This window comes from Candoia aspera, chromosome 2 (genome assembly GCF_035149785.1).
Source record: "Candoia aspera isolate rCanAsp1 chromosome 2, rCanAsp1.hap2, whole genome shotgun sequence".
Lineage (NCBI taxonomy): Eukaryota > Metazoa > Chordata > Lepidosauria > Squamata > Boidae > Candoia > Candoia aspera.
The window spans coordinates 224,191,382-224,217,757 of record NC_086154.1 but is presented as its reverse complement, the minus strand read 5'-3'; the positions used below and the strand labels follow the sequence as shown (position 1 = coordinate 224,217,757).

Below are 26,376 nucleotides of genomic sequence, written 5' to 3'. Positions count from 1 at the left end.
ATTTCATAGAACTCAATGCCATGATTTCAAGTTAAATAATGTTTTGTCCATAGCAATTTCTTGCTCAGATCACTTCTGAAGCATTCCCAGTAATTTTTTACCAGCAGTTTGACTGACACATCAGATTCAACCCATCCTCAATCTCTTCTGTGATGCTAATATATTAACACACATGCATCTATCAATTAGGTCAAAATGAAATGAAAAATGGGGAATGCTGTTTATAAGGATACCCACAAAATACATTATTTACAATATAAAATAAAATATAAATTTAAAAATAAATGATAATAATAAGTAATAAATTATTTGGAGGAGGAGCAAGGAAGTACATAGGGCTAAAGAAAAATACTAATGCAATTGCAAAAAATGTCTTTAAAAATATAAAATATTATAAGATGTTGTGGAAGAAAGGGAAAGGATAGGATGGGAAAGAAAAAGGGAAGGGAAAGTTGGGTAAACAAAGTAACTGAAAGAGAGTCAAGCATGACTGAACATGAGAACCATGTTTAAAAAAGCAGCCAGTTGTCAAGAGAGCGCACCACTTCACACAGGACCAGAGAAAACAATTTTGTGGGTGACAATTAGCTGTGACTGCAGTTAAAGTGAATATACCTCAACTTCTCCCTTCACTCATTCCTTCCGTCTTGCCTCCTGCCCAAAGGCTATGATTGGGATGATCACAACTAACACTTCCCAAAGTCAATGCTCAATTTCACCACCACAGCATTACTTAAGTACCAAAAAGTGGTTTTGTATCTAATATTACTTGAAATACTACTTGAAACTTGAAATAATCAGGTTTGGATTCATAACTCAGAGTACAGCCCTAATAATTATTCCACATAAATAAGAAGATTATTTATATCACTCAAGAGTAATTATATTTTTGGACAGGAGGTGGGAGTTTGGAAGAAAGACTACAAACAATCCTCATGTATCATTCTTCTGTTTCACTCATAGCCTTTCTGGAAAACAATCAGATTTAAAAACTGAGAATATTATTGAACTAACATTATCTGCAAGGCTCCAATTAATCTCAATGATGGGGAAAAATAATTTGTCATTACATAAAATAAGATTTCAATACAATACCATGGTAAATGGGATGAAAAGTGGCTTGAAAATCTGAAAGAATCAACTAAGTCGCACTCCCTTCATCTCTCCCCTACAATGAATTATCTATTAGAGAAAGTCTAAATAACTGTTCTAAGATTATCTAAAACTACCTAACCACCTCTCTCAACTTTCTTGCCCAAAAAGAAGATAGTTCAAACAGGACAATAGTTTTCAAAACCTTTGGGACTAAGAAAGTGTTCTTCAGGAAAGATCACACTACCATCTTTTACAAGACTACCAATATAATTCTGTGATCTAATTAGGACTTCACTGTAATCCTAGATTCACCCTATCTCCTCCTGCTAAATTTTACTATACAAAATCAGTAGAAGTTGAGATTGATTCAAGCATCTTATTCCATTCATCAAACCTCAACACCTGGAACTGACTGCAGCCCCCCAACCCCAAATTAATTAGGAGCTGGACACCTCTTTAGATATTGCCAGAATTCTGGCACTAATTGTAGATGAACACAAATTACTTCTTCAAAGCGTGTCACAAATTTGTCATGGCAAGTGACCAAAGATCCAGGTTCCTTTTCTGATCTAAGCTATATCCTAGTAAGTTGTTCCCAATTCTAGAACAGTCTGCTGGGAAACATCTTGAGTTGCAATGGAGGAGGCTACATTTATTTTACATTTATTTCTTTTTATACAGTTGTTAAATTGATATCATGCCTTTCCTCTAGGAGTTGAAGACAGAATTCCCTACTCCAATTTTTTTCCCACAACAAGGTAGGTTAGTCAGAGTGTGTGACTCATCCAAAGTCACCCAGTAAGCTTCCATTGCTGAGAATGAACTTGAACTCAGATCTCCCCAGTCTTAGTCTTATACTTTAATCACTATCCCACACTGTCCTACAATTGATATTGCCAGGTTATTCCAGTGATGCTGTAAACAAATAATGAAGAAAGGCTCCAAGAAAACAACTAAAGTAGAGCAATGTTTAAGTCCTGCCTAGAGAGAAACAAATCTTTCGGCTGTGTCTTCTGAAGAATGACTGTTGCTGTCTTGTGAACAGTTTGAACAGACGTCTTTCCCAACGTGTCTTCCAGCTGCATCAAGACTACAGCTACCAGAATTGTCAGGATTTAGTAATTTGCTAGGAATTTTGGAAGCTGCAGTAATTTTGGTATTATGGATTAGCATAAGGAAACAAATATTTTAGTGCATATTTTAGAGTCAGGCAATCTTCAACCCTGAACAGGAAACATTTTTCTTGTTTCAAACGTCAAAGGGGGAAAAAAAAACTGACTATGATACAATTTGCTTTGGGTTATTTTCTTAATAATAAAAAAGAGGTTAAAATTTTAATAAATAAAAAGTAAATATAGAATGGAACACATTTTCTAAAAGAGTTAGTAGTATAGTTTGGGTAAACTGAATGTGACATAAAAATGAGGTTATTATGCAGCTCAAAAGAGATACCATGGCAATAAGGATTATGACAATAACTGGAATACATTAGTTCTTTGCTAGCAGGATTACAGAAGATGAGTAAGCCTGATTATGCATTTTGCCTACAATAAATGCATGCCAATCAGAATGAAACACGCCAAGATTCACAGAATGATGATACATTTTTCACTGATACACTGTGTACAAACCTGAACAGAAGAACAGATGTGTTATCTACAGGGCCTGAATAAGGCAAACACAATATTTAGATGGTAATATGTTAAAGAACATGAATGGGCATTTTCAGCTTATATATCCTGAGAAGTCCAGCTTTAATTTTCTTCTTATATTGTATCTTTTGTATGAAATCCATTTTACTTTACAAAACTTCCAGAACAAAATATGTATGTTAAGAATTGGTTATTTTAAATTTTACAAAGGTTTGTGCACACTATGTATATATGCATATAATTTCTATGAAAGGACCATGCAACCTCCTTTACAGCTGGATCCTCAGATTCGGAAAAGAGCCAAACCTGCCTTGGACAGCTTGCCATGACCAACTCCCATTTCTGGAGCACAAATATTTAATCCTGATATTCTACCCTTTCATTATATTTTTCACATTTTCATATATATATAAAAAAAACATGTTCAACAACTTCATATTTGTTTTATCAGATTGGGATGAAATTTGGGGAAACATAAGAGCTTTGTATGTGGAATAGGCATACCAAATGTCATAGTTATGGCTGCAGACATTTTGAGCTAAATTCTTTAAAAATCTGCTATAAATATTTTGTTTTGTAGTGAAGCATAGATTTCTTAGAAATTAATGCAGTGTTTTTTAAAATTATACAGTTATAAATTCTGGTTTTATATAAAATTGTTCCTCATTGTTTTGAGTCTGAACATAATGCAATTTGCGACAAAATGGATCCCTGTAGTAAGGAACATTTGTAGCAAAGTACAGTGAGTCAGGCTGAGGGATTACTGGGTAAACTAAAAGGGTGGTGACACAAAATACTTCTTCACAAATGTCTTGGATTTGTATGTCTCGTGGAGAGGGCCAGAAGAAGAGTACGACATTAACTCACTCATCTGTTCCATAAAAAGAAATAATAGCCTTTAACCTAGTGAGATAAATAAAATAGCCACAAAATTTTGTAAAATCAAGGATAGGCAATCAAAAACAGTGAGATAAGCTGAAGGTAAAACTGAGGATGCTTGGATGCACTCATGCACTCTCCACTTCCTTGTCCCAGTCCCCTAACTAGAACAGGTTTAAGGGTTGAAATTGATGAAGTTGGAACCAACAATTCTTAAGCAAGACAAAATTGTTATGTAAACACAGAAGAGAGAACTCCACATCTCACAACCAGCAAAATAATGGCTAAGAGTCCATTAACTCAAAGTGGCAAGAGGAAAAGGTCTAGGATTTAAAACTTGGGGCTGACGTACATATATAGGGCTTCGTTCTTATGTCTGCGGTAAGACGTAGTGCATATATACAACTTCTTTCTTGTCTTCAGTAAAGCAGCCTATCTAGCTATGTTCAGTCTGTGAAGTTTCTGCTGTAAGCTCGTCACTGAATGTGGGGTTCCGTTTATGGAGAGCTGAGGTGTGAAGACTGACATCCACAAACAACAATCTGATTACAAGTATAACTCACCCATTTGAAATTGTATGATTTTCAAATGTTACAAATGAGATGTATAATTAGAAGGTTGTTATATTGCAATGATCTAGGAAGATATAACTGCAAAATTATCAACTAAAATGTCAGTGAACAGTTTATTTTTATACATAGAACCTGGAATCATTTTATTTTACAACTCGCATTTAACATTCTAGAGAAATCTTGAGGTTACTAAGCATCTCAGTCCCCACTGTGGTTTTAGAAGACCCTACTGCAAAGTAAACTCAATCAATACATTATTTATTAAAAATGTTACCACCACCCTCCTCCCAGCGACTCTGGGCTATTCACACATAAAAACACATGTAACAATAAAATACAGTGATAAAAACCAAGAACAAAAGATGGCACAGACTGGAAAGCAACCAAAGCAAACTCACAATACCCAGATGTGGCCTTCAATCACCCTTTCCAAAGGCCTGGGCAAACCATCCTCATGGAACTTCTTTCATTTCTCTTTTCAGCTTTGATCCTGTTGGAACTCATCACCTGAGCTTGCTACTAGAAAGAGTGATGCAGACAGTAATGTAGTTTTTCAGAAAAGAAAGTTTCCATGCCTAAGTGTGGCTTGAGACATTTCAATATGGGATTTAATGAAAAATTACTATCTTTACCCAATTCAGTACAGGAAATTCCCAAATCAATTCTCGTATCACATAATTTAGCAAATGCAAAGGTCATGAAGGTGTTCATGCCAAAGCACTTTATAACGTCTTACAATATTTTATAAGGCTGCACTAACAAGTTCTGCAGCTACATTCTTCTTTCAATTCTTTGTATCACTGTTTCATTATTACTTTTTAGACCATTAGCTGTAGTTGTAATGAAATAAAATATAAATAAAATACATTATCTAGAAATACAGTATTATGGAGTATTTAACAATATTAAATATGTCATAAAACAACATAAACAGCAATCTGGAAGCATTACCCAAAGCTGTAATAGAATAGCAGGTGGTATCTCACTAAAACCAGCAGTTCCTAGAAGGCCAATGAAAATAAAAAGTTATTTTACCTGTTGTTAAAAGGACTACACAGGCACCAGGCAAATTTCTTTGGGAAGAGTACTTTGCAAACCATGTACCTCTACTGAAAGGAGCCCTTCCTCATTTCTCCAGCTGCTTTTTGAGCAAGGAAATCTAGGGAAGGATCTCTGATATAGGTCACTGTGTCTAGTAAGGAAATATGGGAGGAGCTCTCCTTCCAGTAACATGGTCCCAAGCCATTTTAGGATTTATAGGTTAGTACCTACAGATTTCAATGTAAACATCTAAGGCAGCAACATTTGAAAGAGGCATTAGACTAAACACAGTGTAAAGACTTGCAAATGTTATTTCAGGGAGATATTTAGATTTCAATGTCTTTTTAAAATGAAACAGTTAATATAAGTCCAATAAATATGAGGAACTGCAGTATTTTTCAGAGGGTGTAATGATTGGGACTCTTTGAGCCTATGAAAAATGTTTCCCATCTTATGGCTTATTCTAGTGAATCTCACAAAGGAAACATTGGCAGTTACAATAGAAGAATTCAGTGACAGCATTTATCTTCAATGTTTGTCAGGTAGGTTTTGTATTATTTATTGTCTTGTAAATAAGCTTTAAATGCTTTTTTAGCCTTGGTTACAAACTATTTTCAGTTCAACAGTGGGGAATAAAAGCTGCCATTATTTGATGTCTTTCCCTCCTCTATTCTTTGTTCCTACTTTCCATGGATTTTATTATAGCTACTAGAGGTATACACTGTCAGATCTAGGACAGAGCAATACTAAGTAAACGAGGAGGAGGGTTGTGAAATTTTTATGATCCTTGGAACACGGAAATAGAACACATTCAGCCTCCTGCATGCTTTTTATTCCATTCCTCAACAGAAAATACTTTTTAGACAAATGTATGTTTTTTTTTCTAGTTTACTTTCACTTAATTAATTCATGTTAGAAGTGCTTGCAATATTTTTGAAAAATGGGTGATTACAAAGTTTCTTTCGGATTCCAGGCATTTAGGGCTAAGCAAATATTCATAATTTGATTAATCTATACTGAATAAATAGCAGCCAAAATGATTACTGATTCTCTCAAAAAAGACATAACTGGTAATGTTTAATTTTTATCGAGATCTGTGGGGGCTCAGAGTCATTTGAATTATTGTTGCACACACCAAAAAAATTAACATGAATATACAAACCAGCCCACATTGAGCAAGATTTGTAATCATATGATATTAGTCTAATGAGAATATATCCAAAAATCTATTTTACAAGCCACAACTAGTGAGATTTTACTGAAAATAATTTTCATATTTAGAAAGACCTAATCCAGCACATACTGTCTTCTCTTTTACTTTTGAAATTTCATGGGACAGCTCCACAGAGAAGATCTACTGCAGAGGCATTAAATATTCCTGATAAATGTATTTTCTGGATGATTTCCTCCAGGAAAAGGGCAACTGAAGATCTTAATCCAATTTTCTTCTGCAAGAGGAAGTGATGACAGGAATCATGCATATCAATCATGGTAGGTTGGGGCAGGAAAGAAAAAAAAAATCTAACCTAGCATTACGAACCAATAATGGATCAAATAACTGTTGTTTTGTTTATTCGTTTAGTCGCTTCCGACTCTTCGTGACTTCATGGACCAGCCCACGCCAGAGCTTCCTGTCGGTCGTCAACACCCCCAGCTCCCCCAGGGACGAGTCCGTCACCTCTAGAATATCATCCATCCATCTTGCCCTTGGTCGGCCCCTCTTCCTTTTGCCTTCCACTCTCCCTAGCATCAGCATCTTCTCCAGGGTGTCCTGTCTTCTCATGATGTGGCCAAAGTATTTCAGTTTTGCCTTTAATATCATTCCCTCAAGTGAGCAGTCTGGCTTGATTTCCTGGAGGATGGACTGGTTGGATCTTCTTGCAGTCCAAGGCACTCTCAGAATTTTCCTCCAACACCACAGTTCAAAAGCATCGATCTTCCTTCGCTCAGCCTTCCTTATGGTCCAGCTCTCACAGCCATATGTTACTACAGGGAACACCATTGCTTTAACTATGCGGGCCTTTGTTGTCAGTGTGATGTCTCTGCTCTTAACTATTGTATCGAGATTTGTCATTGCTCTTCTTCCAAGGATTAAGCGTCTTCTGATTTCCTGACTGCAGTCAGCATCTGCAGTAATCTTTGCACCTAGGAATACAAAGTCTTTCACTGCTTCTACATTTTCTCCCTCTATTTGCCAGTTATCAATCAAGCTGGTTGCCATAATCTTGGTTTTTTTGAGGTTTAGCTGCAAACCAGCTTTTGCACTTTCTTCTTTCACCTTCATCATAAGGCTCCTCAGTTCCTCTTCACTTTCAGCCATCAAAGTGGTATCATCTGCATATCTGAGATTGTTAATGTTTCTTCCAGAGATTTTAACTCCAGCCTTGGATTCCTCAAGGCCAGCTTGTCGCATGATGTGTTCTGCATACAAGTTGAATAGGTAGGGTGAGAGTATACAGCCCTGCCGTACTCCTTTCCCAATCTTAAACCAGTCTGTTGTTCCGTGGTCTGTTCTTACTGTTGCTACTTGGTCGTTATACAGATTCTTCAGGAGGCATACAAGATGACTTGGTATCCCCATACCACTAAGAACTTGCCACAATTTGTTATGGTCCACACAGTCAAAGGCTTTAGAATAGTCAATAAAACAGAAATAGATGTTTTTCTGAAACTCCCTGGCTTTTTCCATTATCCAGCGGATATTGGCAATTTGGTCTCTAGTTCCTCTGCCTTTTCTAAACCCAGCTTGTACGTCTGGCAATTCTCGCTCCATGAACTGCTGAAGTCTACCTTGCAGGATCTTGAGCATTACCTTACTGGCATGTGAAATGAGTGCCACTGTTCGATAGTTTGAACATTCTTTCGTGTTTCCCTTTTTTGGTATGGGGATATAAGTTGATTTTTTCCAGTCTGATGGCCATTCTTGTGTTTTCCAAATTTGCTGGCATATAGCATGCATTACCTTGACAGCATCATCTTGCAAGATTTTGAACAGTTCAGCTGGGATGCCGTCGTCTCCTGTTGCCTTGTTATTAGCAATGCTTCTTAAGGCCCACTCAACCTCACTCTTCAGGATGTCTGGCTCTAGCTCACCGACCACACTGTCAAAGCTATCCCCGATATTGTTATCCTTCCTATACAGGTTTTCTGTATATTCTTGCCACCTTTTCTTGATCTCTTCTTCTTCTGTTAGGTCCTTGCCATCTTTGTTTTTGATCATACCCATTTTTGCCTGGAATTTACCTCCAATGTTTCTAATTTTCTGGAAGAGGTCTCTTGTCCTTCCTATTCTATTGTCTTCTTCCACTTCCGCGCATTGCTTGTTTAAAAATAATTCCTTATCTCTTCTGGCTAACCTCTGGAATTTTGCATTTAATTGGGCATATCTCCCCCTATCACTGTTGCCTTTTGCTTTCCTTCTTTCTTGGGCTACTTCTAGTGTCTCAGCAGACAGCCATTTTGCCTTCTTGGTTTTCTCTTTCTTTGGGATGTATTTTGTTGCCGCCTCCTGAACAATGCTGCCAACTTCTGTCCAGAGTTCTTCTGGGACCCTATCTACTAAGTCCAGTCCCTTAAATCTATTCTTCACCTCCACTGCATATTCCTTAGGAATATTAGTGAGCTCATATCTAGCTGATCTGTGGGTCTTCCCTAATCTCTTGAGTCTGATCCTAAATTGTGCAAGAAGAAGTTCGTGATCTGAACTACAGTCAGCTCCAGGTCTTGTTTTTACCGACTGTACAGATGTCCGCCACCTTTGGCTGCAAAGGATGTAATCAATCTGATTTCGGTGTTGTCCATCTGGTGAAGTCCATGTATAAAGCCGTCTCTTAGGTTGTTGGAAGAGAGTGTTTGTTATGCAGAGTGAATTGTCTTGGCAAAATTCTATCAGCCTGTGTCCTGCTTCGTTTTGTTCTCCCAGGCCATACTTACCTGTAATTCGAGGTGTCATTTGACTGCCCACCTTAGCATTCCAGTCTCCTGTGATGAAAATAACATCTCTTTTAGGCATGTTGTCCAGTAGGTGCTGCAGATCCTCATAGAACTGCTCTACTTCAGCTTCTTCAGCATTTGTGGTTGGGGCGTATATTTGGATCACTGTGATGTTAGATGGCTTGCCCTGAATTCGAATTGAGATCATTCTGTCGTTTTTTGGGTTGTATCCAAGCAGGATCAAATAACTACTTACTGACAAAGCTAAGTCTGAAACACAAATGACTAAAAGTTAACTTTATAGTTCAGATACTCATTCTTTGAGCTGTATCAAGGAGACTCAACAAAAGATCCTACTCACCAGCCATAAAAAAATTATTGAAAATAATGCATGGCACTATTTACTGTTCAAAGCACTTTTGATTCCAGAATGTAATAGTTACTGATGTTCAATCTTACACATTTTGGTTCTCCTCACTATAGAAAAGGGAGTTTTAAGGATAGTTTCATTTCTACTTATTTATTTTATTTATTTATTAAATTTATATCACCGCCCATCTCCCCCAGTGGGGGACTCTGGGCGGTTTACATACTTGTGAATGCTTCAAGATGAAGTAGGATTTATCAGCCCCAGTCCATCATTTGCACAAGTAGTACTGGATTTCATGCTATATTCTGAGTATATTCATTCTCCTTCAAGTTTCAGCTATGTAAATATTTTATCATATTTCTATGCACTGGTAATTTTACTTTGCTGGAAAATTAATGCAAGTTCACTGCCAGGCCTTAACCAAAACACAAGAAAACAAATGTTAAAGTCATATATAAAATCATTATGCAATGCATTTCCACCAAATTGCTGCAAAAAACATAAAATGCCCTTATTGTTTCATGCTAAAATGATGGGAATATAAAAGAAGTTCCCTTGGTAACAAGAGGTACCCAATCCTGATTGGGCATAGTTTCTCTTTTGTCTGAAATCTCTTCACTCTACAAAGAAAACGAGTAGCATTCCTTATTAGAAAATTTTTCAGAGAAGAAAGGAAAGAGACAGCAAGAAGCTCCTTTTTTTTCCCCTTCAAGAAAGGGATTTCAGTAGACCAGTAAATGTAGGGTTCACACTGTCAGGAATAAAGATGCAGTTTACCAATACAAAAAGATAAAGGAAAAACACAAAAAGAAAAAAAATGAAGCTAGAAAGCGTATTTTTTAAAAACTTAAGTACAGGTTATGTTCACTCAGTGCGGAAGAGGTTGTTGAAGGCCTTTAGTTTCTATCCTACCACTCCTAGTGTATGACCAGACATGGCTTTAGATCTGCCCAGGAAGTGAATTGACCCCCACTCCCACCCCAATCAGTAGATGGCACTGCCAAGTGTATTCTATTACATCATGTCCTGGCTTCCATCTGCTGTAACAGTGTAATGGAAAGCACCCAGTCTCACCATTAACTGACTGGCAAAGACTTCATTATGTTCCTGTGTGGATTTGAAGTCACATTTGGAATACACCTAGTATATTTAAGTGGAACAAGCTACACCTTGTGAGGTTCAGTTTATGATCTAATGTTATATATTTATTGTATCACAACTGGGGCAAATTGGACACAGTACTTCTGTATTAAAGGGAGACATTTCTAAATCAAACTAGGCTCCCTAGGCAAAGCCCCCTCTGCACTGCAACCATCAGATTGCTCTTGAAAACCATTAAAGAATAAAAGAAAATATGGTTAAAACTGAGGTTACAGACTGCAATATGTAACAGCAGCAGATAATTATCTACAGTGGTGCTTAAAAGTTTGTGCACCCTTTTGAATTTTCAATCTTTCTGTATAAATATAACCTAAAACATGATCCGTTCTCCACACAAGTTCTAAAACTAGATAAAGAGAGCCCAATTAAGCAAGTAAGTCAGAAACATTGTTGTTGTTGTTGTTGGTTGCACAGTTAGCCAGATGTGCAGACTGGCATTTTTGTCCACCTATTGAATCCTTCCCAAGGGCCTGGGATAGGCAGATGTTGTTGTTTAATAATATTAAAGGTATTGTCGCAGGATGTAAGCTGTTCCAAGTAAAGCTGCCTTTTGCAATTGACTGGTGGTGATTTTGTCAAAGTTGATGCTGTTCAAGTGGTGCTCCAGATGTTTTGGAATTGCAATCAAGGCACCTATTACTATTGGTACTATCTTTGCTTTCTTTTGTCACAGTGTTTCTACTTCCATTTGCAGGTATTTAAATTTTGTGATTTTCTCCAGTTTCTCTTCTATTCTGCTGTCTCCAGGCATTGCAATGTTCACTATCCAGACTTTTTTGTCTTTCTTATCAACAATTGTTAAGTCTGGGGTGTTGTGTGGCAGATGCTTGTCTGTTTATTTGTTTGTCTGTCCCAGAGCACTTTAGCTTCTTCATTTTCTATTTGTCTATTTTGTGGTCCCACCAGTTCTTGCTTGCATGCAAGTGATATTCCTTGCAGATATTCCAATGCACCCTTGGTGCTACTTTCATGCTGTTGTTTGTAATCAGTCTGTGCCATCTTCTTGCAGCAGCTAACTAGGTGGTCCACTGTTTCTTCAGCTTCTTTGCAGAGATGGCATTTGCTATCTGTTGCTATCTTCTCAATTCTGGGTTTATATGCATCTGTTCTTAAGGCTTGGTCTTGTGCAGCCAGAATTAGCCCCTCTGTCTCTTTCTTCAACTTTCCTGATCTTAGCCATTGCCAGGTCTTGTTGTTATCTGCTTTGCCTGCTCATTTTTTTATGTACTGGCCATGTAATACTTTGCCTTGCCATGTCTCTTCTCTATTCTTCATTTGGTCTTTCTTGTAGACCAGTTTGGTCTCTCTGGTATTCAGTAAGCCTTCATGGTGTCAGTACATAAAATTGTCCTTCATTGTCCTTCAGATATTCTTCCAATGCCCTTTTTTCTTCTTCAACTGTCTGGTGTACTTGCAATATTCAACGCCCACCTATGCTCAATGTCGCTGCATGGATGAAGGGCATGATCCATAGTTATTATTTTTCTGGTCTTCCTAACCAGACCTTTACTGGTCTTCCTTCTAGTTCAGCTTGAGTCTAGTCCACTATTCCAGCTATATATCTAATGGCTGGAATTGCCCAGGTGTTAATCACCTTGATGGTATTTCTGCCTGAGTTTGGACTTTAAGATCTTCTTCACTCTTCTGATGTATTCACTATTAACCTTCTTCTTGATTTCAGTGTGCTTGATCTTGTCAGCCTGAAGGTTGCCTGGGTATTTGTAGTGATCTTTTTCTTCCAGACTCTTGATGTTATTTTCATAGGGCATCTTGATTCCTTCAGTTTTCACTATTTTTTCCCTGTGGATGGTAAGGGTGGCACATTTATCCAGTCCAAACTCCATTGCAATATCTTGGCTGTATATTCAGACAGTGTTGAACAGCGATTCCAATTCAGATGGTGTTTCTCCATACAGCTTCAGATCGTCCATGTAAAGGAGGTGGGATAGCCTGACAGATATTTTTGATGTTTGATAGCCATGGCCTGACTTGTTCATTTTTGTTGGCAGGGGAAACAATGCAATGACAAACAGCAGTAGTGTTACGAGTCTCCTTGAAAGATTCCTCTCTTGAGGTTAACCTCTCCCAGTCTATCACCATTGACCAGCAACTGTGTCTTCCATTGTCCCATTGATCTTTGCACAAAGTTTCTGATGTTTCCATTGATTCCTGTTACTTTTAGGCACTTGATTATCCAGTCATGTGGCAGATAGTTGAATGCCTTCTTGTAATCAATCCAAGCTACATTCAAGTTGGTCTTCCTTCTCTTACAGTTTTCCAAAATCATCTTGTCAATTAGGAGCTGATCTTTTGTCTCTCTGCTGTTTGGGCAGTTTCCTTTCTGCTCAGATGGTAAGAGCTTGTTTTCAACTAGATGCTGTTGAACTGTATCAGCTACAACACCAGTTAGTAATTTGAAGTTGTTGGTAAGCAGGTAATTGGCCTGTAGTTGCCTGGTACTGCCCCTTTTGTTGGATCTTTCATTATCTGGTAGGTTTTGCCAGATGTTAACCAATCTTCAATTTCACCTCCTTGCAGAAGTTAAACTGCTTGGCAATGAGTGGATGCAGATCATTCAGATGTTTCAACCAAAAACCATGCAGTTCATCTTCACTTGGTGCTGATCAATTCTTGATCTTCCTTGCTCTTTTCTCCACCATTGCTGTTGTTATTACAAGTTCTTCTATTTCAGCTTCATTTTTTTCCTTCTCCACCTACTTTATCCAAGTTGCATTCTTGTTGTTTTTCTCTGGGTTGTCCCATAGCTGTGCCCAGAACTGCACTATTTCTTGTCAGGTGTTGGCTGGTTCATTGCAGTCTCTCCATTTTTTTTTTAATCGTATGGCATAGCAGTTCGGTGTTCCTGCTTATTTTTTCTTGCTGGGAAATCCTTGTGAGATCCAGCAGCCAGATGTGTAGACTATTTAGCCGTGACAAGTCACGATGTCCGGGGTGCACCACGAAGAGGCTAGTCTACATTGCACCGAGTTGGGCTGAGAGAAAGTGACTGGTCCGAGGTCACTCAACCGGCTTTCATGCCTAAGGCGGGATTAGAACTCACGGACTCCTGGTTTCTAGCCCAGAACCTTAGCCACTAGACCAAACTGGCTCTCTGGCTCTCTGGCTCTCCATTGATGGATTAGTAGAAACATTTTCTGGTTCATTTCCTTTTTCAGTTCAACAGTGGCTGAAGTTATTTTTGTTGTACCAGACGTAACTTGCTTTTAAGGGGACCATATTAACAAATGATTTTTTGTGCTGCCTTTAGATCAAAAGAAATAATTCCAACAGTTACTGAGATGGGATGAGCTCTACAGATTGAGAACACATTCTACAATAGAAAGAAAGGCTGACTATTTCCTTCCAATCAAATTTTTTAAAGCATTACTGAATAACAGCCTTAATGTTGTAGCCCTTCATCCTATTTGTGGTTTGAGGAAAATTACCTCAGCAGTTTAACTTTGAACTTTTTCATGTAAAAATGTCTGGAGTTATAGTGGGAATTATTTACAGCAACAGTAAAAAAAAAAAAGTGGTAACTATCCAGACTTAATCCTAGTGCCTGCCATAGTGCATTTTTACTAAAACAGGCTACAAGGGAAAAAAGAAATATACTGGGCAGGCAGAGGGAATAAATGGCAAACGTTAACATAAATTATCAGTAATGATTCAGATTTGATTTCTTTCTTTTGTTAAAAAACAGGCGCCATAAAAGTTCAAAGATTTCATCATCAATACTTTCTACTTTAAGAGTTATAAAACACTGGTTCTTGGCCTATTTGGTAATATGCAGTGCCAACCTATAAGGAAATAAGCCCTGGAGTTGGAAAGAGGGTCAGCACAAAGCATGAAGAAACAATTTCATTTATAACAGCAATTTAGAAATGCTGAAAGGGGTAAAACCAAGGAGCAAATCCTCACAATCTAGGCCAGCAAAGGAGCCCGTGACGCTGCAACTACATGGACTAGGCTACTCTCTAAGAAGCTTCACCCAAGTAGACATTCAGAAGGGTATATAATAATATATTCCTTACCCAAATTTACCATATTCCTTTCACTACACACAATGTAAATAGACTGCATTACTCTGTAAAATGAAAAATGTAACAACAAAACTTCTACTGACTCAGTCTGTCTGCTGCCACAAGGGCAAATACTGCTCACACTGGATTGTTGGGTATTGATCTGCTAAACTTGCTGATTGCATAGCATTAAATCTGGTCAAACTAAAGACTTCCTATTGTTTTGGTATGAAGATATGGAACAAAGAAATAGCTAGTTTGCCATTGTCTTAAACATACAATAAAGGGAAGTATTTTAGAGTGGCACTGAAGTCTCTTTAGGTCAAAACCCAAAATTCATCCTTTAATCATCTCTCTCTCTTTAGGCCTAAAATGTAGCAGTTACACTACTACCCTGGTTCTGAAAACTTTAAGTGCCCTACCCTTCCATTTTTGCTTAGTAGTAGCACACCTCAATGCAAGTTTAACTTTGTGCTTTTCATACATTGGGAAATAACTCCAAAACATTTGTATGGTCTCATTTGTTCAGTCAGCTAACAACTGCTATCTGTGGCTCCCACTCTTTCTCAGGGTATCAAATGTTCCAGAAGTCTCTTAAGACCTGACTCCGTTCCCAGGCCTGGGGTTAAGGTGTTTGTGGCGCCCTCATCAATTTTTTCTGAATGCTATTGATGTGGCTTCGCCTGGGTGGTAATGTTTCTTTAACTGTGTATTTTAAATGTTGTAAGCTTCCCAGAGTCTTTTTGGAGTTCTGAAGCCTCAAATCCAAGAAATTAAAATAATTAAATTAATCTATATTGTCTCTTTTGGTAAAGGCTGCAAGTTTTGTTTTCTGTTAATTAATTGTAAGAAATTCTGTTTTGCAGTAGTTCTTAAGTGCATAAAGTCTTCTCAAAACCAACTGTGGTTATAATACAGAAAGTAAATTATAGGAGTACAGCAAAAGATCTTTTAGCTTTAGTAGGTTAAAAAGATTAATCAGGGGTTCATGTACATAATCAACATACACATTGCAGAACAAGGGAGACAGTAGATATTTCTGTTTCACTCTCTCTGTGTTGGACTCTTTCCTGGGAAGACACTGCTGTTTGTATCTAATCCCTGCTGTTACCCATATAATCCCCATATAAGTAAGAAGTTGTCTAACTACAAGGGATTCCTCTAATTTTTTCTCAGAGTATCAAAACAAAAGTCACTAACATTGAATTTGATACAATGAATTAAATTGCACTAAATAAATAATTTTAAGTTATTACTTTAAAAAAACAACAAGAAACAGTATAGAAATATTTTAAATAAGCTGACAAAGGCCAACTAAAAAGCTCCCTTAGATCTTGCTGTAAGATGACTTATCAGACGATGGTATGTAGATACCTAACTACCTTAATTAATTTTAAAATACAGTTAAACTGATGAATACATTATATTAGCCTGATTTACAAGTTATTGTGCCTAATTTAATATTAATTGTATGAAATGGGCTTATGTTGCATGGTCTACATGGTAACTTTGGCAATAGTTATTTTCAGTTTTACCCATCTGTATTTTGGAAAAGCCAGCATCAAAACAGCTTCTGAAGTTAGCTTGTTTAAACTTACTTTACTAATGTTATTTGCAATTGTTTGTCTGGACAACACCACAAATTATGCTTAACTAAATCTGAAAGTTTCTTCCTTCAAAGTCCTTCCCCTAGCCAAGTTGGAGAGAGGGAGGAAAGAATACACAAATCAGAGAAGAGTATGTAACACTAACATTAAAGCTATTACTTATTTTATAACTGGAGTACAGTATCTCTAGAGCCTCGTGTGGTGCAGAGTGGTAGGCAGCAGTATTGCAACCGAAAACTCTCCCCACAACCCGAGTCCAATCCCAGCAGAAGCTGGATTCTCAGGTAGCCAGCTCAGGTCGACTCAGCCTTCCATCCTTCCGAGGTTGGTAAAATGAGTACCCAGCTTGCTGGGGAAGGTAACCGGGGAAGGCAATGGCAAACCACCCCACTATAGTCTGCCAAGAAAATGTCACGAAAGCGGCGTCCCCCCAAAGGGTCAGACATGACTCAGTGCCTGCGCAGGGGACCTTTCACCTTTTACACAGTATCTCTATTTCATGGCAGCAAGCTGTAAATGGCCCTCAAGACTGGTTTTGTTGTCTTCAGTCCATTCCACATTTCCCAAATGATTGCTCAGATATTCACTGGATTATCCCAGGCAGCAGTAGTGTACTGTACTCTACTTTTTATTTAATCAAATGTTGAGACCACCCAACTCCTAAATGACTCTGGATAGCTTACAATTAAAAAAGACCAACATATAAATAACACAAGCAACTTGTCCTGTTCAGACTCTTAGGTGGCCAGGCAGATTTAATATCAAAAAATACTCTTTATTAAATAACTACTTACAATAAATAAGTCCTTAGGAGCAAGAGGTAGACTGATTCCAGTCAAGACCACTGGGTAGCAACGAGGAAACTGGCAAAGTTGCAGGAGGAAATTGTAATAAAACAGCTGAGCAGGATTCACTGACGGAGGCTGGAAGACTGGGAGAAGCTATTGCACATGGCACTACTGAAACTGGAGACGAATGTCCATGATCTGGAGCACCACTTGAACTAGGCTGGCACTGGGAAGCTGAGCAAGGCCAAACTGGATCCACTGGAAACGTCTTGTTTCTAACAACAGGACTGGACTGGACTCGGTGACTCAGGCTGGACTGGATATTCTGAACTGGAGACTTGGAACAAGGCTGAGAATTCAAAGCAAGGCTAGACTTGTCTGGAGATACTGGGCTGGGCTGGAGACGAGGCACATGACTAGGCTGGGCTGGAGATTATGGGTTAGGCGAAGGGTTTGAAACACGACCGAACTGGCAAGGTTGAAAGCCTGATTCACAACAAGGTAGATGTGAGGTTCCTGAGCAATGTCAGGTAACCAGGGTGCAGCTAGGCTGGGCTGAAGATTCAAGGCAAGACTGGAGGTCGAAAGCACAATGAAGCTGTACTGGAAACTTTGGGCAAGGCTGGGAGCTAGAGGCGCGACAAGGCTGAACTGGAGACTCAAAGCAAGGCTGAGGACTTGAAGCATGATGAGACTGGAGACTCTGGACACAGCTGGAAACTCGAAGCAAGGGGAAGAGCGCCTGGAATGCACACAAGGAAGACGCAGAGGTCCAAAGCTGGATGTGAGACTGAGGCTGCTGGGTTCAGCAAGGAGAAGATCCTCGGTGGCAGCAGATGCAGGATCCAAGTCCACTCCTATAGGAAACACTGGCACTGATTCCCCTCCGGTTACAGATGCTGTTTCTGACGCAGGTAAGGACTGTTCTGCTGGAACTGCGAGCTCGGAGGATCGGTTGTCTCCAGCAGCTTGCTCTGCGCATCTGCCTTTTATGCGGATCTTTTGTGTGCCTGTTCCCTTTGCAACCAATCAGGCTGCCTTCTCCTTTGCGTGCTTTTCTGCCCATTGTTTGTGCACGCTGATTGGAGGATTCAAATCCTCCTCTGAAGACTGGCCAATCAGCATCTGTGACTCTTTCTGCACTGCTGACTCATCTCTGGGTTTTGCTTTCCCAGTTTCAGCCTGGTAAGTTTCTGTTTCCCCCTCTGACTTAGAAAGAGTTTCGTTTTCTGAGTCAGAGGCTGGCTGGAATCTCACACGACTGGACGAGCAAACTGCATGGCTTTTCAGGGAGATCACTGCATTTTCACAACCAATATTAGAGGAAACAGCAATGCTAAGCCTCTGCTAATTAGAAAAAGCAGTAAAAATGCAACTAATCTTTCTTCTTTGCTGGAAGAAAGAACACATACCTTTCCTTCCACAAATCCTATTCCACCTCCCCTGCTCCAAATTGTAGCTAGCCTTGCCCTTTCCTCCCTCAACATACAGACTCAACTTCACTGGATTAATGCAGAGATCCCACTTCCTTTTATGATGTTTATGCTTTGACCCAGCAAACTGGCTTCAAACTGTGGCAGTTTGGAGCAAAAGAAGGTGTGGGGGGGGTATTTTCTGGAATGAGAGGTGTCTATATGGTAATGCAGAACAATGTGACTATGTGAGTAGGGACGGTTACTGTGTGTCAGATCAGCATGTGTTTATGCATGCATGTCCGCTGTGCTGGATGTCCAGGTGGAAACATGGGGACACGGTCAAAGACTTTGTTTTTGGCCCTATACATCAGCCCCCAACACATCCCAGAGACCAAATGCTTCTTGCACCCTCCCCCAAGGCTGGATACTCTTGCCTCTTGCCACAGCTTAACATTTTGACTGAATAGGGCAGTACTTAGGATTAAAGAGAGTAACTCCATTCAGGTGTTGGTGCCTCACTTAAATCATTCAGAAGATAGGGGTTCCACTATGACTGTCTGCAGGGAGAAAGCTTGTAACAATTTCATTCTGCAAGTATTACAAAAACAACATTGGTGGGGTGATTATCCAGAACGCTTATATGTTGAGCGCTCTGGATAAGGAACGTAAACTATACCAAATGTAATTCCATCCCATCAATCATGGCTGGATAATTTATTTTTCATAGAAATACCATGTCTTATTTAAGGAAGCTATTCCTGGTATTAACCCAGAGGAGGGCAAACATCTCCTAGATGGAGGCTCATAACATTTCTGGTGGAGGGAAGGCTGAATGAGTAATACTGATTATGAAAAATGGATGTGATCAGATTACAAATATTGACTGAGTCTGTATCTTACATTTCTTTTTCTAGTGTTTTTTTTAGGACAGGAATGGCTAGGATTTTCTTTGCTTTATACAATGTCAGGCCTATTTGAGAGATTACAATACTGTATCTGTATATTTTGCAGCAGTAAATTTTGAAGATAGTTCAGAGGATCACCCCCCACCACCACTGCCACCAAAAGAGGAGCTATTTAAGGCCCTGAGGCTGCGGGCTGCATCTGCATTTCAGCTGAAACCATCTTTTACAATCCAGTGGTGATGAGCTTCTGGGCTAATAGGCCATGATCTAATTAATCTGTATCCTGTGAGCTGCCACAAAGTGTGCTACAGAGCACACCACTTTCACCTCCAATGATGCCAGCCATAGTTGCTGGTGAAATGCAGGGATATCAAACAATTAGACCACGGCCTAGTAGCCTGGAGCTCATCACCACTGGACTGACACTTGCAGTGAAAGCCTGCAATCATATTTTGCAATGTTTGTAGGATCAAAATGATCTGTCCAAAATGTAAATATTTTTAAACAGGTAAACTTAACTGAACAAATCATTTTCATGTACTTTATTTATTTATTTGATTTATATTCTGCTTTTCTTTTTTGGTGGGCACTCAAGGTGGCTAAAAAAAATTAGCTATATTATCCACATCTGAATCACATAAATAGGTCTGCATAATACCTAAAGAAGACATATTATACTTAAGAGATTATTTATCTTATGAATAGGTTTTCTGAATCCAGTGTACAAGAACACACATTTTCTTCTGTGAGAGGTTGTGGGAAAGCAGAGGATGAGGTGTTATGTATTTCTAAGAAGAAGCAACTCGATCCAGATGTCAGAGATGTGGGAAGACAGCATTTCAAAGAGACTCCACCTTAATCAACTCACTATAACTGAGATTGAGAAATTACTCTTACAGTTTTTAGGATTTACCCTGGACTAGCATTAAAGATACCCTGAAATCTGTGTTTTTCTTGGTTTCCCAGCTATGTGGAGCTTGACACCTTCTAATTTTAGAATAACTACCTGAAATATGGAACATATTGCTACTGTAGTGCTTATGCTTGAAGAATCCAGGCTGAAGTCCCTATTCTACTACAGAGCAAACTAGGTGGCTTTGGACCAGTCACTTCCTCAGTCCAACCAACCTCATAGGATTGCTGCTGCAAGAGAAAAGGAGGGAAGCCTTTAAGTATGCCACCTTAAGTTCTTGGGGGAAATTGTGGGATATAAATACAATAACAGATAAATATTCAGTCTTACCAATTTGGGACTTGATATCTGTCAGAAATATATCAATATGGCTAAGAATATCAGATTGTTAAGGTCAAAATCTGCTTCTGTCTATAAAAGGTTGCCATGGAAAGCAACAAATATATGTAAAAAGTTCCCTTGATTACTTAAGCCTAGATATCATACTCTTTGAACAATCAAAAAGCTAACATCCCTTGTGGTAATCCATACTTTCTGTAGTTGGCCACGTACATAAGTGTATGGATAAAAAGATAAATACTTTAATCAGCTCATACTTATTTTTCTCTTTTATCATTCAAGTGCTATATTTAAAAATGTTTCAGAGCTGCAATTACTAACATATTTTAATACCACCTTTACTAAAAAAAAAAACAGTGAATTACCTTCACAAATTCACAATTAAATACAATAAATTAGAAGGATTTTAGTTACAAGACTATCTAAAGAAAAATGTAATATTCCTAAAGCATCAATAAAGACAATACTTTCATAATTATTTGTACTGTTCTTCAATTATTTAATTAAAAATTATCATGATATATACTATTTTGGTTTCAGTAATGAAAAAGCTAAGAAGGGACACGGTGGTGCTGTGGGTTAAACCGCTGAGCTGCTGAGCTTGCTGATCGGAAGGCCGGGGGTTCAAATCCGCATGATGGGGTGAGCTCCCATTGCTAGTCCCAGCTCCTGCCAACCTAGCAGTTCGAAAACATGCAAATGTGAGTAGATTAATAGGTACCACTTCGGTGGGCAGGTAATGGCGTTCCGTTTAGTCATGCCAGCCACATGACCACGGAAGTGTCTACGGACAAACACCAGCTCGGCTTTGAAACAGAGATGAGCACCACCCCCTAGAGTCGGACACGACTGGACTTAATGTCAAGGGAAACCTTTACCTTTACCTAATGAAAAAGCTAACTGTAAGTAATACATTCATTAGTTTGCAAGTCCAAAGATACCACCGGATGTCCAAACATGATCTCTCAATCCTGATCTCAAAGTGGCTATTGCAGTTTAATTCAGAACTATACATTGCTGCTTCAGATGTCTGTCGCTCTGATATGAGATCAAGAATGCTTACTACATGCTTTAAGAAAATTTTTGTAAGTTAATGCTTATAATGTCTTATAGTCATTAATATTTTGCCTTGCAGCTAATTGCAGTACAGCTAATTTTACATTGTTTTCCTACCTGAATAGCAATCACCAAATTTGGAAAGACATCAATTTGATTAATCATGGATTGCTTTTAAGGAGAACCAGCACAAATGTAACTACGTTCCAAGGAAAATAAAGTTCTGGAAATAAAATCATCCAATTTTGTCAGCCTGTTTGCCAACAATTATTGCATCCAACAGTCTCTATGGTTCTGGTTATGGCTTTTGCCCCCAGACCAAGAACTACCAAAAGCAATTCTACTATTAAGCAGGCAGATTGTTGCCTCTGGTGGAAGATGCTGTGGAGAGAGGACAGTGTTGGTAGCTCCTTATTCCAGGGTAGCAGGCTATGCACATCTCACCAAACTCTTCTACTGCCCTCAGCTGCCCTGGAAGTTATGGTCCCATCACCTGTGTCAGGTTCAACTTCCAGTCTAATCAGTTGGGGTGGGGAAGTTCAGACAAGGAAATGTCGTGGACTGACACTCTTCGCAGCAAAGAGCAAAGCAGTCAGCATATCTACTTAGAGGAATTCCATATTCATAGGCTGTCTCTTAGTGTACAAGACATGAGTAAGAGCTAGGTATGTCCCAGGTATAAGTAGAAGCAGCAGCAGCAGCAGCAAAACAAGCAGCACATGCGTGCGCGCACGCACACACACACACAATGTATATATCACCATAATTAAAAAAACAATTCCTGGCTTATTAATTATATATGGAGTCTATCATCTTTTTTTCTGGAATTAAACTGTGCAGTCTTGCAAGCAATGGTGAATTTTCCATGTTGTTCTGAATTGAACCCACAATCTATTTTTCCCCATAATGTCTAATATATTCTTATTATGCCACCAACAAGTCTTATATGTTTTAAAATAATTTAGCTCTGTTATCTTAACTGAAAATGAACGTTTCTTATATACAGAAATGATCATCAAATAAAATAAGACTTTATATTAACTGAAGAGCAAGTCTGAATAGTGTAACATATCTAATACTGAAATCGTATTTGAATCAGAAAGACTTTTAATCAGAACCATTCTGTAAAAATTCAGTGAAACTCTTTATAGAAGACAAGACTTCTAACACAGATATTAGGTTATGATTATGGTTATGATCCTGCAATTTAGCCAGAACTATCAAAACCTACAATCCTATTCCAGCTAAAAAAAATACTTCTGTGAATGCCCACACAGACTTTGTTGAGTAGCAAGTAAGTTACCCATTCATTTTGCTTAAGTGTCTAATCTCTACACCATTTCTGAGGAAAGACCCTTACCATAATCACCTAACAATATGCTAAGCAAAAACACATGGGGCAGCTGAGGGAAAGTGTGCAGAGGTCTTTATCAAATAGAAAACAGGTGCTGTAGTTCTTGGCCTTATAATGCCCCATTTACCCCCAAGTCCAAAGGTTACTGGACTAATAGTTGCCTCGTGGTAATTGGGAAAAACTAAGTTACTCTGCACGGCTAGACATCTGGGACATATTTTATATGCTTGCAACATATGCTTCAGTTTCAATTAAAGTGAGGCTTTGGCACATTAATTTTTTTTTACTTTTATTCTATAAAAGGACCCACTGACCTCACTTTACTATTTTACCAAATGAGAAAACAGAACAATAATGGGAGCTAGAGGTCAGCATCAGTAAGCACTTCAGAATTTACACTTGTTTTCTCTCAAAACTCAAATTATATACTCATTTAAAATGGAAGTAGTTAAAACATTTATGAGAATATATTCTAGCTTATAGTATACAGACTAAAACACTTAATTGTGAATATTCTCTTCTAAAAATATTGTTAAGTTTGCTTTGCAGAACAATCCATTGCTAAGCAATCCTTTATAAATCTTTCCATGAAATATTATACTACATATCCATAGACATATAATAATTTTACACAGAAATTATTCATGAACATTCAGTTTCCATATAAAAAACAGTATTCAATGTAGATACTTAATCACCCATATTTGTTTGGCATCAGTAGTTAAATTTAAAAAGTGTTTGGAATGATACAAACTGATTCAGATTGCCAAATATTACGTATTGATATAGTTCCAGACGTTAGTTTTATTTAAATTAGTATTATTTTCCTCATTATTTTTTTATACAAGACAGTGAAAGATGTTGATTTATTATTTAGTAACAGAATAAGGCAAGTCCTTAAATAGTATCAGGATTTACTTAAGCAAAAGTAAATTAGGAATAAATACACCCACACTCCTCCCACACACATATACACACACACACACATACTAGAGAGAGAGAAGGGTAGGTAGGTTGGGTAGTTTAAAGGGATTTTAGTTACAAACTTTTTAAAAGATATTAAAAAATGGATAACGAAATATGCGTAAGTGTTAGAAAATACTCCCAAACGGATTGCAGAACCACATTTATCAGAGGAAAAATGTTTTTCAGTTAAAGCTCACTATGCTTTGGGGCTGACCTTCATGATAAATCATATGTTCTATTCCCAAACATTTTGTAATGAAAACAGCACACATGGCTTTACATGGAAGAAATGTAGGTGTGACATTATTCCATGATTGCAGCTGTTATCAAAATCATTAAAATACATAGAAAAAAGTAGTATTGTGTATCTGCTGAATGTAAGATAATAAAGAATATTCAGGGATTCGTCTTTCAAAACACGTACCTTAATTGTTCAGAGAAATAACTAATCACAGTAAATTTTCTTACACGTCAAATGTTTTCTGGCTGCCAGCCTAAAATTCCTGTAGTGATATAGAACTGTATGTCTCTACTAGCAACAAAGGTCAAAGGCATATATTAAGATAGTTTTTTTTCCTCTTCCCTTCAAAAAAAGTTGATGGTTTATTACAAGAGTACGTGAACATTTATGAAGGTCAGCATTTTCTGCATTTAAATGGAACACGTTAGAATAATCTGAATATTTCACTCCCTCAGTATCTTCATTTTAAAAGTTCTTAAAAGACATTTATCTTGCTGCACTTTTCTATCCCATAAGCCAGCCCTGCCAGCTAACATCACGGTCTCTTTCTTACAAGGTCATTCTAATTTCTTCTCTATGCCTCTTCCTTCTCCTCCAGGGACAGCCTTGCAGCCCTATTGCTTGCTTCAATAACCAGTATTAACTAACTGTTATTTACTGTGGTGGAAATTCTCAGTCCAAACAGCAACCTAGGAACTGAGCAACATTCTCAACAGCTGAAAGAGCAACCAGTCCCTTAGACTGATGCTGGGCTACACAATGCCAATCCCAAATCTATCTATAAGAGGCATATGAGAATTGTGATTATTTAAATACCTTACAGAGTGCAGCACACATCAAACTGTCTTCTATCAAGTAATTCTCAGAAAATTATAGACGGCAATAGACCACCTTCAAACAGTATGGTGTTTCTATTTTTACAACACTCCTCCCACATGGAAGTACAGCCCTATTTGAAATACTCTAGAGAGGACAAATTTTTGTCCTTCAAAAACAATTGTCACCGCACTTTTCTTCACAACAGCTATCAAGTTCCAGACAAGCTGAAATATTTTTGTTCTTGTAACAAAGGGAAAAAAGGGCCCAGCTCTGGAGAAAAAACATGACGTGGTGGGGGAGGAGGGGAGGGAAAGGGAAGGGAAGGTTTATAGTTCTCTATATCTTCTGTAACACACTGTGGCATTGTTAAGATGATAAACAGCACTGTCCAATTCTCTGCACTAGAAACACTTCAATTCCTTTTCGACTGTCTGTAAGAGCAGTGTTGTGTCTAAATTCTCCCATCCCTAGGTACCAAGTGCCAGCAAAGATAATTACCTTGTCATCTCTGTCATCCTCTTCTTCCTCGTCCTCTAGCATGTCCTCCACTACCTGCAGGCAGAAACAGTAGCAGTCATCAAGAGCTAAAAAGGAAACATTTGTTTCTTTAAGCTTTTTGTAGTTTAAAGTTTTTTTTTAATGTGCAAAAAAATTACAACATGTAGTTGATCTAGAAACAAAGCTTTGAACTATTACCAAGCATGTACAAAAGTAGATTGTTCCATTTTTCACCATCCTATGTCCTCACTCTGGCTGCTACTGACTGGCTAGTTTCAGAGAATGCCAAATTCTAACTGTAATTACTCAACATAATTTAATCTTTGTCCAAATTAAACACAATTCCTACTAGGTACCATTACAAGCTATGATTAATCAAAAGCAGAGAAGCTTTTGAGAGCTTCTAAACTCCTCATCCTGGCTGTGCAAAAGTAAGCAGGATGAAAAGTTCAGAGGCTCTTACTTCCAAACCATAATTTCACAGGCATCCAGTACAAACCACCATGATGAACAAAATGGTGAAACATAATTTGTGATCTCGTTTCAAACCCCAGCCTTTTGTATTTGCGCCCAATGCAGGACACAAGTACATAAGTCATAGGGTTGTGTCATGTTTTGTCATTTGCTCCTCCTTTCTCTCCCTACTGATACCGATGAATATTTTATCAGTTTGTATTCAGAGCAAACTCGAACATCTGTTATTGGATGTATTTGAACCAGATGCAATTGCAGCTTCTGAAGTGCTACAGT

General features: G+C 38.2%; 1 protein-coding gene across 1 annotated transcript in view; it reads right to left on the bottom strand.

Annotated features, from left to right (window-relative positions):
- The window catches only part of MCTP1 (multiple C2 and transmembrane domain containing 1), a 194,537-nt gene that overhangs the window by 15,191 nt on the left and 152,970 nt on the right, over positions 1–26,376 (bottom strand). The window contains exon 19 of the mRNA XM_063295414.1: positions 25,627–25,680. Coding sequence (XP_063151484.1) covers positions 25,627–25,680 — 54 coding nt within the window. The remainder of the gene's footprint in view (positions 1–25,626; positions 25,681–26,376) is intronic.